Here is a 13272-nt window from a genome sequence, read left to right as displayed (position 1 = left end):
TAGATTAAAAACCACTTGGATTGGGTGGGGCATATTTGATTTGTACTTTACTATTTCTTTCAGTCAATATTTGTTTTGTTAGTCAGAGCTATCGTCTATTATAGCTATAATCATAAGTTCTAATTTATTTGGAAATAGTTCTAATAAGGCAAAGGGAAAATAAAAGTTGTATTTCCTAAATATGTATCAAACTCTTGACCTATTTTTTTACAGGAATATTATTGTTATTTGTTTGAAATTGTGTCTCGAGTATTTTCTGAAATTGAAAGTAAACATAATGGATTAGCTTCATGAGACTTGAAAAAATTCTCTGTATCAGAACAGAATATAATGTGTACTTCTAAGGAAGAGTGCCAAATATTATTGTTCTTTACAGGGTGTAAGTTACCATCAGATCAGAGTGTAAACAACGCTGATGTTAACAGAAATCCCTTTGATCTTTTTAATGGGTTTGGTAGTTAGGTGTTAAAGTGAGGACTCCAGTCCACTGTCCTCTTTTCTTCCTGTCATCTAATTGTGATTTTACTTTAATTTCTACATTCGTTTCTGTTTACATTAGAGAGATCAACCAGCTTTCACTCCTGGTGGAATATTAACCCCTCAAGCGTTGGGTTCAAGAAATTCACCAGGTTCTCAAGTAGCCAGTAATGCAAGACAAGCAGCCTATGAAATGAGGATGCACAATAACTCTGTAAGTGGCTTTCTTTTCTGTGGCACTGAAGAAGTACTAAATATCAGTTGTGTGTGCGTGTTTGTATTTTATTACTTAGTCTGGGATGGTTTTGTTCTATAGTTTTTCTCAATTTCTTTTTCTTGAGATGTTTTTAACTCTGTTCAGTCCATCTGCATCAATATGAAAATACCTAAACGATGTGAAAGAAAGGTCTGCTGGGTATATAGATGCATGTAAATAAAAAGAAACAGCTAAGTGGCTGCAAGTTTCTTTATGCAAATATACCACAGTGTTCCTTCCTTCCCCCAAAGATAATGGATAGTGCTAGATGCATGAGGGGGATACTAAAATGTCTCACATCTGGAGCAAGAAAGCAGCATGGGTAGATTTTGCTACCTTGTTTCCCCTTTCCTCCCAGGGATCATTTATGGACATTTTACAAAGTATTATTTTTCATTCTGTCAAACACAGATATTCTTCACTGTCTAAACTCTCACTCTCCAACTCAGGCATAGAATAGATATGAGTAAATATTTTAAGATATCCCTCACTCTCTGAAGTCTACTTGCTCCCTATTTGAAACTCAGGAATGGAATAAGTCTGTTCCATGTGGTATCCCTCTTTGTTTGAACTTTGCGATCCAAACTGAGCCAGCAAAGCTGTACTCTGTCCAGCAGCTTCCTGTTGTAGTAGCAACAGCCCATGGGCTCAGAGCACATGGTAGAGCAGTGGCAGGGGACAAGGATGAGTGAGTAGACTATGAACACATACAGATAGCAGGTAATGGAAGCTATTGCTTATTTCAGGTTAGAAGGCTTGAGAGAGAGTGAGTAGTAGATGGAAGAAAGATATGTAAGGTTTGGCCTCTTTTGTCAACTTTCTATGATAGATCTCAGAAAATTGTGTAAGCCTGGGTGTTTAAATTTATTTATTCTAATAGTTACTGTGTTCATGCTCATATCTCTTATAGGACAACCCTACGCATGGAATTTTTTTGCCATATCAGAAGACTGATTCAGTTTGTGTTCACATAAATTTATACCTAGAAGATTTAGGACCTTAGATTTGGAATTTGAGAACTGATATTTTTAATCTCCTGAGAAGAAGCAGCCTGGATTTCCATTATGTGTTTTTTCTGTTGGATGTTTGGTTTTTTTTCCTTATTCCTTATACCACTAACAGAGTGGGGTATAGAGGGTCAGGGAAAGGGGTTGCAATGAAACATCTGAATACTGTAGAACAGAAAAGATGGATGTCCATCATTCAAAATTATACTGGTCATAGTCCCTGCAAAGTAGAACTGAAAGTGGCTGGTTGGTGTTCTCAAACACCCTGTTGATAATAGAATGCTTTTTTAAAATCACAGATAAGTCTGAACTTTTTGCCAGCTGTGATTGCTTTGAGAAGAATTCTAAGATTATAGTCAGGCTCCACAGGACTAAACCCACTGTTGATTGGTAATGTCTGTCGTGGGAATAGGAGTAGGGAGATGGTGATTAAGTCGCTTATTTGATCCTGTCTTAATCCCTCCTGACGTAATTATGTGTATATGGTATGGAATTGGATTTTTCGCATAATGGGATTTTCCCTTAAAATATTCTGAACTTAAAATCATGATGCCAAATTACCAGTTCTCAAATGAGTCCTTTAAAGTTATAGATTTCTGCTATTTTGTTTTTTGTAAGCTGTTTGAGTATGTTGATCTCCAGTGTTGACTAGTGTCTGTGATGGTCGGCGTTGCTAACGTTTCATTAGATAGCTTCTGTTTCCTCACAGATAAGTGGTTGTAAATTTTGCGTTCTAAAGTATTGTTTTCGTTCTGTCTGAGGCTGTCCTCAGTTTAATGAAATTTATCTGTTGGAAAAACAGCTTTTTAAAAACAAATTTGCTTTCTGCTTATCTTTTTTTGAATGAGTCTGGTATTTTCAGAAGATATTTTTGTTGGTGGAGGAGAGCAGAAGAGAGCAGGAGGAGATTTAGCCCGTTAGAGGGCAGACAGCCTCTTTTCTTTCCCCCCTTGAAAGTATATGATTTTTGGTATCTAAAGATGGCGTTTGTATCTTGTTAGCCAAGAATCAGCTTTTGAAAGTTTGCTTTATATAACTTCTTTGTACTTAGACTATTAATGGAAATGTTACCATCATAATTTAATCCAAATGTATTAGTGTAGGGTTTAAAAAATAATAGTGATGACTTTATTGGATGGTTAGCCACCGTGTGCCAGGCGGTCAGCATGCCAGTGATCTTGCACATGTCTTGTGTCATTTAATCCTTGCAGTGACCTGGAAGGACAGAGGACATTATCATCCCTATTTTAAGATGAGGTTCAGAGCGGTTAAATAAATTGCCCAAGGCTAGCAAAGGTTGGATTTGGTATTTCAAACTCAGATCTATCTGATTAAAAATACCTACCTCGTTTCCCAAACAACAGTGCCTGCCTGTAGTTATTTTTATTTTATTTTTACAGTATTGGGTATGCATTATCATGAATAAAATTGATACACGTTTTTAAAAACAAAATGCTCTAAGCTCTATATGAAATGTAATTCGTCTTTGTTTTTAACTTTTCTTGGCCTATGATGTTGACTACCTTCATGGTTATACTATCAATTAAGTAGGCTTCAGCAGTAAGGAAATAATAATGTACCGTTATGTAATGTAAGGGAAACATTAGTGTGAAAATGTTTCTACCCCTATTACAGTGTTTGCGATCATTTAACTTAAATAACTAAAGTTGTAGAAGATTTTCTTAAAGTTTTTTTTATTAACTATTCATATAATTTAGGGTGCGGCTATGTTCATTGAGTTAAGTACAAAGAGAAGATAATGCTAAATTTATAAAGTCCAAGTCTTTGAAATAATAATAAAAATCTACATTTTTAAAGTTGATTAATAGATTTTTAAATAGATTGCATTTTTTAGAGCAGTTTTAGGATTAGAGAAAAATTATGCAGAAAGTACAGAGGGTTCCTGTAGTACAGAGGGTTCCCCCTCCCCCACACAGTTTCCCCTCTTACTAACATCTTACTTCGGTAGAATGCATTTGTTACAGTTGATGAACCCATATTGATACATTATTATTAACAAAAGTCAGTAGTTTACAGTAGGGTTAGCTCTGTGTTTAAAACAGTGCATATCAAATAACATGTAATTTAATTATATGTATTTAACAGTACATATAAAATTTTGATAATAATTATCTGGCAGAGTCTCATTGAACTATTTCGGAGTGGTTGTACCAGGTTGAACCCCTACTATGCACCACGTTCTCACCAGAATTGACCATCGTACGCTCTCGCTCTCACACACACGTACATGCGCTTGTGCAGCTTTTCCCCCCGACTTTGCTGCTTGATAGGTGGAAAATCATCGTAAATTCGTAACATGAGGGACCCACCGTGGGGGGAAGTAAGTCCTATAATTAAAAAAGAAGACTACAAAATGCATTTCTTTTCTTCTGAAGCATTTTTTACCGTGATGTTCAAAGTCTTTTGCGATTAAGCATGGGAAGTTTGGGGCTATTATTACTCTTTTTTTTTTTTTTTTTTTTGAGGTGTTGGAGTAGGGCAGAATCAGTTTACATACCTTCTGAGGTATATTTACCGTATCTTTTTACTAGTGCTAAAAAAGTGTGTCATTGTGAAGCATGGTAGGTAGGTAATGGCAGTTGGATGTAACATCTTACGTAAAATGAGTAATTCAAGCCTTCTTCTTTAATGTCATAATTGTCTGCAGAGTCCCTCCGTATCTCCCAATACGAGTTTCACTTCTGACGGCTCCCCATCTCCAGTAGGAGGAATTAAGCGAAAAGCAGAAGACAGTGACAGTGAACCTGAGCCAGAGGATAACGTCAGGTGAATCCGTTTTTTCGTAGCACTTTGTTAGCAAATTGCTGAAATAGATGCAGTCTAATTAATGCTACGTAGCTTAGAGCAGCAGTGCTTTCAGGTGCTTGTCTGTGATCTTTTTATCCACCGGTAATTAATGTGGAGGGTTAGAACAGTCAGTAAATTCCAGTGAGATGTGTAAGTGATAGCTGTTAAACCTAAGTATCTAGATTAGTATGCATGCAGGTTTTCATCTTCCAAGCCACTTTTCCCTCTGAGACCAGGCGGTAGATTGGCTAGACATGAGGTGTTCACTTCTGACTATGTGATCTGAATGTTACTCTTTTGAAATTAAATTTTCAAGCTGCTTAACCCAGAAAGTTCAGTTACACTTGGACACTTAATGTAGTGTGCTTTAATCCTCTCAACTGAAAAGGTTCTTCCTAAAATGATATATACAGAAATCATTCTGTTAAGAGATAAATATGTATATATGTATTTATTTATTTTATTGTGCTTTAAGAGAAAGTTTACAGCTCCAGTTAGTTTCTCACACAAAAATTTGTACACACATAGTGATGTGACCCTAGTTGCTCTCTCTACAGTGTGACAGCACACTCCTGCCCTCCACCCTGGGTTTCCTGTGTCCATTCAGCCAGCTCCTGTCCCTTTCTGCCCTCTCATCTCGCCTCTGGATGGGAGCTGCCCATTTAGTCTTATGTATCTGCTTGAACTAAGAAGCACACTCTTCACAAATACCATTTTATGACATACTCCAGTCTAATCTTTGAAGAGTTGGCTTCGGGAATGATTTTAGTTCTGGATTGACAGAGTATGGGGGCCGTGTCTTCCCAGGGTTCCTCCAGTCTCAGTCAGACCATTAAGTCTGGTCTTTTTACTAGATTTTGAGTTCTGTACCCCACTTTTCTCCCGCTTTGTCAGGGACTCTCTGCCGTCTTCCTTGTCAGAGTGGTCATTGGTGGTAGCTGGGCACCATCTAGTTCTTCTGGTCTCAGGCTGATGGAGTCTCTGGTTTATGTGACCCTTTCTGTCTCTTGGGCTAGTATTTTCCTTGTGTCTTTGGTGTTCTTGATTTTCCTTTTCTCCAGGTGGTTTGGAAGCAATTCATGTGTCTTAGGTGGCCACTTGCTAGCTTTTAAGACCCCAGATGCCACTCACCAGAATGGGATGCAGAACATTTTCTTAATAAACTTTGTTATGCCAGTTGACCTAGATGTCCCCCAAAACCATGGTCCCCAGACCCCCGCGCCTGCTACTGTGTCCCTCAAAGTGTTGCTTGTATTCAGGAAACTTCTTAGCTTTTGATTTAGTCCAGTTGTGCTGGCTTCCCTTGTATTGGGTGTTGTCCTTCCCTTCACCTAAGATAATTGTTGTCTACTGTCTAGTTAGTGAATACCCTTCTCCCTCTCTCCCCACCCTTGTAACCATCAAAGAATGTTTTCTTCTGTGTTTAAACCTTTTCTTGAGTTCTTATAATAATGGTCTTATACAATATTTGTCCTTCTGTGACTGACTGAATTTAATCAGCATAATGCCCTCCAGATTCCTCCATGTTACGTTTCGTGGATTCATTGCTCTTTATTGTTGGCTAGTATTCCATTATGTGAATATACCATAGTTTGTTTATCCATTCGTCTGTTGATGGGCACCTAGGTTGTTTCCATCTTTTTGCTATTGTGAACAGTGCTGCAGTGAACACGGTGTGCATGTATCTATTCGTGTGATGGCTCTTATTTCTCTAGGATATATTCTGAGGAGTGGAATTGCTGGATTGTGTGGTACTTCTATTTCTAGCTATTTAAGGATGTGCTAGGTCGATTTCTAAAGTGGTTGTACCATTTACATTCCCACCAGCAGTATATAGTGTTCAGTCTCTCCACAGCCTCTCCGACATTTGTTATTTTGTCTCTTTTGGATTAATGCTAGCCTTTTTGGGGTGAGGTGGTATCTCATTATAGTTTTGATTTGCATTTCTCTAATGGCTAATGATCCTGAGCATTTTCTCATGTATCTGTTAGCCACTTGAATGTCTTCTTTGGTGAAGTGTTTGTTCAAAATATGTACGTTTTTAAAACCACAAACTTGCATATGCACAATTATATTTCATGGCAGTGGAGTTTCCCTTTAAGTGAACACTTAGCATTGATAGGGAAATTTTGATTCTCTAATTGAGGCAGAAGTCTGGGATCATTATACAGTAAGATTAAACATAAATTTAATCATGTATTTAAGTCCGGATTTGAACCCTGGGCTTCAAGTGCAAAAAGCCAGTGGTCTCAATAATTCTAACTCATCAAGAAAACAGGAAAATGGTATACAGTAAAACCCATGAAAGCTGGACCCCATGTAAGATGAAAACCTGTCAGAGAAGGAAAACTCAAATATTTTCCACTAAAACGAGGGAGAGAAAAGTGGTAAGACTGTACCCTGTCAAAGGCGAAAAACTTGGGAGACCCAGAAAGCAAGGTGGTCCTGTCACTGATTTCACTGTGTTTCGAAGTTAAACAGAAAAACAAAAAGCAGTCAACCATGGCTTAAGTTATAGGACATGGAGGAGTGTGGTTTGTATGTGACCAGAAAGTTCCTAAGGGTCTTGTGTGGTTCTGCAGTTTTTTAATGTTGTTTGAGTCAGGTTATGAGGTGGATGGTGGCTCTGTGATTGAGCATTTACCTGATCTAGGATTTTTGTCCTCTGCTTCAGTAACTGAATTGTCCTCTTAGAGCATGTTTTTATTTTGTTTTATTTAACCATCATGATCAATACTAGCTTTATAGGTAAGTTGATTTGTGTAGTATTTTATTGTTTATTGCTGGGGCTAAAGAGGAGCAAAATAGATGTTTCTACCAAGAAATGTGTGGGGCTCTTAACATTTATTTCATTAAAATTTTTGTAACATGGTGATAGTCTATGTTATGGATAAAGGATGTATCTCCTAACTGATGTTCTAGGAGTCATTTGTGGGGGGGGAGCCTAAATTGGTATGGTATATTCTAAAACATGACTGCAATTAACTTGTAAAATCTGGCCCATGGTAGAAAATAGCCCTTAGTGGAGAATCACCTTGATGTTCTGATTTGTTTTTAGTGTTCTTTGGCTTCTTTGTGTTCTTTAAATTCTTTAGAGAATGAGAAATGGGTACTTTAAAAAAAAAATCTTACACTTTGGGTGAAAATATGGTTCTTATATGGCATTTTCTGTGATAAGCGATTAATAAGTGAATTAATTGATCTGCTTCTAGGTAAACTGTACAACACACACACACCTACACATCTCTTTCTCTTAAGCAAACAACAGTTCTTAGCTGAAAGAGGCATGGGCTAAGTAAGTTCCTGGCTCCAGATTATTCTTTTATTAGCTGTTTTTTATCTTTAAAAATTATCTGTGCAAGTTTTTTTTTTTTAAAGTAATTTAATTGATGGTGTAGTTTAAATACAGACATTTTAACAAGCTGAAGAACTAGAACTATAAAATATCTTTAATATTTGAATCTTAAAATTAGTTTTAGAATTGTCGCACCATCAGAAAGCATGTTAAAGCAGTATTACAATTTTAACAAAAAAGTGTTCTGTATTTAATAAATCGTTCTTTCTCTCTTTTTTAAATGTACTTTTATGATCATCTTGCTGGAATCAGTGTTTGGGTTTTTGATGTTTATCTTTAAGTTGATCCTAAATCCTGTGAAAGTAGACTTTTTAGAAACAATCGAATGAATCTGTTTTAGTATTAATGTTTAACCTGTTCACATTGCTCCTGACTATTAAATCTGAGTTGATTTGGGAAGATCAATTAGTGAAAGTGTATTAATGGAACGTAAACTAGTTTTGCCTGGTTCTTAGGTTATGGGAAGCTGGTTGGAAGCAGCGGTATTATAAGAACAAATTTGACGTTGATGCAGCTGATGAGAAATTCCGTCGTAAAGTTGTGCAGTCCTACGTCGAAGGGCTCTGCTGGGTTCTTCGATATTATTACCAGGTACAAAAAGAAGAGTTTTCTTTATATCTCTAGCTAATAATTTTAGAAAGATAGTAGTTTCTATAATAGTGTATTACTGAGCTATTTCCTGCAGTGAAACCTAGACTCCATTTTTAAAAGCTTCCTATTCACAAATTTATTACCTTAAGTAATATTTGTTTAAAAAGACTTTGAAGCTTCTTTGGTGTTAATATATAAACAAAGGTAATTTTTATCGAATCAAAGGATTTCAGCATCAAGTACTTCAGTTAACTGTACTCTGTCTTTAAGATGACTGAAGTTTAGTGTGTTTTTAATTGGAATACAAAAAGAGCTGGGTAACTAACCAACAGTCACTAAACAGAGTCACTGAACAAAGGACAAAGCCTGGAAAATGCTAGTAAGAATTTGAGTTATGTTAATCCCCATATAATGTAGTGATGTTACATGAAGTGCATTATAATCGGAATAATCTGTTTCTGATTTAAAGCTTTTGATAAATGAGCTGTCAGATTGGTGAGAGATTAGGTAGACATAGTGGGGACTGTAGCACTGGGAGTTAATATCTAGTTTTGTACTCTGAAAGCAAAGAAACTTAAGTTTGGTGTGACCTGGCAATAGATAAAGTTCGTTAAGTAGAAAATAACCTAACGCACGAAGTATCATCTGTAAAATATTCTATTTGTGAGTTTTACGCCTACTGTCCAGATTTTAATTCAGTCAAAACGCGTATCATAAAAACTTTTCTATGAGCATAACTTGTTTTTGTTTTCTTTTTGGTGGGGTTACTCAAGTATTTTTACAGTCAAGAGAGAATTGTCATGTGAACATGCAGTAGGGAAGTGTAAAATGAAACTTTTGGCTGTTTTACTCCCAGCCACTGTGTCATAGACACTCCTTGGCATCTTCATGCTCATTCAGTGTCAGCCACAACTGCTCTTGTTTTATTGGATAGTGGCAGCTCTAGAGTTGGAAGGAAATGTCACCAAATATATTTTAAAGATAAAAAGTCTTCACCTAATTATGTTTGTGAATATAAAGTTTGACATTAAGTACTGGTTATTAAAGATGTTTTGCAGTATTTTTTTTTAAATCAAGGAGCCATTGATATGAAGTAAAAAGTTCAGATTTAATCAAAACATTTAAGGAACTATGAAATACAGACTAGTCATGTGTTTTATAAACAGGATATTATAGGTTAATAGTCCAATTTTTCGTTTTTTTTTTTTTTACCAGTCTGCCTATCATTAACACAGGTTTTTGTTATTGTTTTTAATGATCCTAGGGCTGTGCTTCCTGGAAGTGGTATTATCCATTCCATTATGCACCATTTGCTTCAGACTTTGAAGGTATTGCAAGCTTGCCTTCTGATTTTGAGAAAGGCACAAAACCAGTAAGCATGATGATTTAGGATCATAAAATACATAGAATTTTGGCTTGGTTAAAAATTGTGTGTCTTGTCTTTAACTTATTTTCTTTCTTGCAGTTTAAACCACTGGAACAACTTATGGGAGTTTTTCCAGCTGCAAGTGGTAACTTTCTGCCTCCATCGTGGCGGAAGCTCATGAGTGATCCTGTGAGTCTCTGAGTATTTTGACTGTGTTGGTGATTGGGTTTTTGTCATACATTTCACTAACATTAGTCATAGTTGCTTTTGCACCTCTTAGTTAAAATAATGAAGTACAGAAAGAAAATTAATATATTTAAGTTCTTTGGCCATCAGTATCCTACCCAGTAAATAAAATTGATTTGTGTTTGGAAGAAATTCATGTAACCGTCATTTTGTTCTCAGCCTACCTGCAAGTCTTTATTTTTATTTCTTTTAGCCACCGATAGTGGCTGCCAGAGCTCAGAAGACTGGCTTAACTGAAGTCACCTCTGAGCGCATTGTGTGCACTAGCTGGAAGGAGTGAAGAGTTAGGAGTAGCTGGGAAGTAGGAGTTGTTAGAGTCAAGAAACTCTTTACTGACCGCCTGCCTTAGGCCTCCAGTTGTCAGTTCTAAAATTCTTGTAGAGTAATGCCTTTTCTTTTTAATCTTTTAAAATAAAATACCTAAACATGTCTTAAAAGGAATGCACCTCATTTTCTCATCAGGTCTGATAACTTGAACAAGGTTATAGTGCATTCTTGATAACAGAGACGTGTAGCTTTTATTTGTCTTACTTCTTTACTTTTCTCCCTGTTAAAGGATTCTAGTATAATTGATTTCTACCCTGAAGATTTTGCTATTGATTTGAATGGGAAGAAATACGCATGGCAAGGTAAAATTGTGATATTATTCCTTTTTGCTTATAATAATTTTCTCATTCTAGTAAAAATGTGAGCAAACATGATTTATGGGATGAAAAATCATCTGTAGAAGATAAATATTTTAAGAATTATATGTGAAAAATTGATATTTTTCCGTTCAACATGGCATTAGCGATGATTAATTTTAATAGTAACATTCTGATAAACAGTTAACTGGGTTGAAATAGATTAATCATATCTTTTTTCTCCTTTGCAGTTAATTAATGGGTCTTGCTCTGCTGTGTCAGTAGCTCATTAACACCCTTTAAGGGTACTGAGAGATACGGAAACATGACAGTGCCCGTGTGGGGATTCGCTTATACTCTATGGGAACTTTTGAAAAGTGCACCGGAAACTTTAAGTACTTGACATTGGTCGTTACTTAAAGTTTCTTTCTTACTCATTTATTTACTATTTTCTCATTCCTCCTATGGACACATTTTGTAAGAATGGCAATATAAAATTAGTACTAAATGTAAAATGTTATTAACCACTCAACAAAGGAGTGCTGATGATTGAATGTCAGGCACAATAAAGAAATCTCTCTCGCAGTAAACCAATTATTGCTTTACACCAAAGCCCACTTTTAACAAGTCATTTCAACCTTTTCTTCCACCGTGTATTTTTCTAGGATAGTAAGTAAGTTTGGTAAAACCATTGTTTTCACTTCTTTGCCTTGATTATTCCCTGTGGTTCAAATGACCAGTAAAATGGCTGAAAGAGAATCATGGGGCAGAGGGGCATAAATAGTAATTTGCAAATTGAAAAATTATTATTTTATAAGATTTTAAGGCTGACTTGTTTTACAAAGCCGCAGAAATTTCATTTAATTTTAATGGAATGATACTGGGAAAGGTACCCCGCTGATTGGGGTTGTGTAAGCACTGTGCTCGACGGTCCTACATTGTTACGTGTAAACGGATTGGGGTCTCAGGTTGTTTGTGAAGGTACTATACTTTGTGGAGGATGTTTTGATTAGTGTAGAAGGAGACCAAAAACACCAAACTCATTGCTATCGAGTCAATTCAGACTCATGTTATGGAGTAGAAAACTGCTCCATAGGGGTTTCTTGGCGGTAATCTTCATGAAAACAGATCACCAGGCCTTTGTTCAGTGGGGCTGCTGGGTGGGTTGCAACTGCCAACCTTTAGGTTAGTAGTCGAGCGCAAACTGTGCCGCTCAAAAAAAAAACCAAACCAAACCCATTCTGTTGAGTTGATTCTGACTCATAGTGACCCTGTAGGACAGAGTAGAACTGCCCCACAGGGTTTCCAAGGAGCGGCTGGTAGATTCAAACTGCCAACCTTTTGGTTAGCAGCCATAGCTCTTAACCACTACGCCATTAGGGTTTCCGTAGAAGAAGAGGAGGCATGAAAGAATTGGGAGAGAGGGCAGTAAAGACTGTTTTTGAGGCTGTTTTTAAATTAGAGGCTAGTATTTGATTGTAAAGTTCAAAACATAGTAGAAGCTTTTTATGATTCTGTTGCTGGAGGAGGTCATTGAGACATATTTTACAGATAAACCAGGTTCTATCCAACTTGATTTATAGCTTGTATTTGGTGGGAGACATGGGAAACTGAGTAATGTAGGAGTTCCTCTTAATACTGGGATATTGTGGTCAGATCTTTGTTTACTTCCTATACAGAGTTTACACAGAGTTAAGCAGCATTTATGGTCTTTAATGCATTTGTATATCAGGACAGTGTATGCCAATTAATTAAAGTAATAGAAGAAAGGAACTGTGCTTATATTTGGTTTAAAAAACCTGTTGCCGTCGAGTCGATTCTGACTCATAGCAACCCCATAGGACAGAGTAGTACTGCCCCACAGGGTTTCCAAGGCTATAATCTTTAAGGAAGCAGACTGCCACATCTTTCTCCCACGGAGTGGCTGATGGGTTTGAACTGCCAACCTTTCGGTTAGCAGCTGAGGGCTTAACCACTGCACCACCAGGGCTCCTTTATATTTGGTTTCAGGCTCTTAAAAAGTTGTGGTTTTTTAATTGTTTCAAAATTAAACTAAAGAAGCTGTTTAATTTAAAATCACAGAAGATACTATTAGTTGGTAGTTTCTTCTTTTTAAAATGATCCTATCTTCAGATAAGTTATAAATGTAAAAACATATCTCCTGGTTTTTTTCTTTTTTTAGCCCTCACTGCATGTCAGTAATCAACAGAATTAAGATTTAAATTGGATTGTTTCACTAATCACCATTTCTTAACCAGTACACCAGTTTTTTTCCCTTTAAGTTCATCCATCAACTTGAAAACAGGCTGTATGTACACACCGTGTCAGCAAGGACCAGCAATCTCTGTAAAACGGAATCGGCACAGAAGAACCAGGCAGTTGCTGTTCTTTTTGTGGTAGTGCAAGTCATAGGCCAGCGAATGAGAAAGGAAGCAATGGGGGTAAACCAGAGTGGACAAGATGGGAAGACAGGGAAGAGAGAACTCTGTCTGGAAGTGGCCAGGGTTCTCTCCATCGTGTGGAGGTAGCACTGAGTGTTACCT

General features: G+C 36.8%; 1 protein-coding gene across 2 annotated transcripts in view; it reads left to right on the top strand.

Moving 5' to 3' along the window:
- XRN2 (5'-3' exoribonuclease 2) overlaps nt 1-13272 on the top strand; it is a 92073-nt gene that overhangs the window by 34620 nt on the left and 44181 nt on the right. For both annotated transcript variants that reach the window (XM_004376422.2, XM_023731396.1), the window contains 6 exons: nt 560-691; nt 4409-4527; nt 8359-8494; nt 9759-9866; nt 9960-10049; nt 10663-10735. In XM_004376422.2, the coding sequence (XP_004376479.1) occupies nt 560-691; nt 4409-4527; nt 8359-8494; nt 9759-9866; nt 9960-10049; nt 10663-10735 (658 nt within the window). The remainder of the gene's footprint in view (nt 1-559; nt 692-4408; nt 4528-8358; nt 8495-9758; nt 9867-9959; nt 10050-10662; nt 10736-13272) is intronic.

This window comes from Trichechus manatus, unplaced genomic scaffold (genome assembly GCF_000243295.1).
Source record: "Trichechus manatus latirostris isolate Lorelei unplaced genomic scaffold, TriManLat1.0 scaffold00042, whole genome shotgun sequence".
NCBI classification, from domain to species: domain Eukaryota; kingdom Metazoa; phylum Chordata; class Mammalia; order Sirenia; family Trichechidae; genus Trichechus; species Trichechus manatus.
This window is presented reverse-complemented; position numbering and strand designations above follow the sequence as displayed.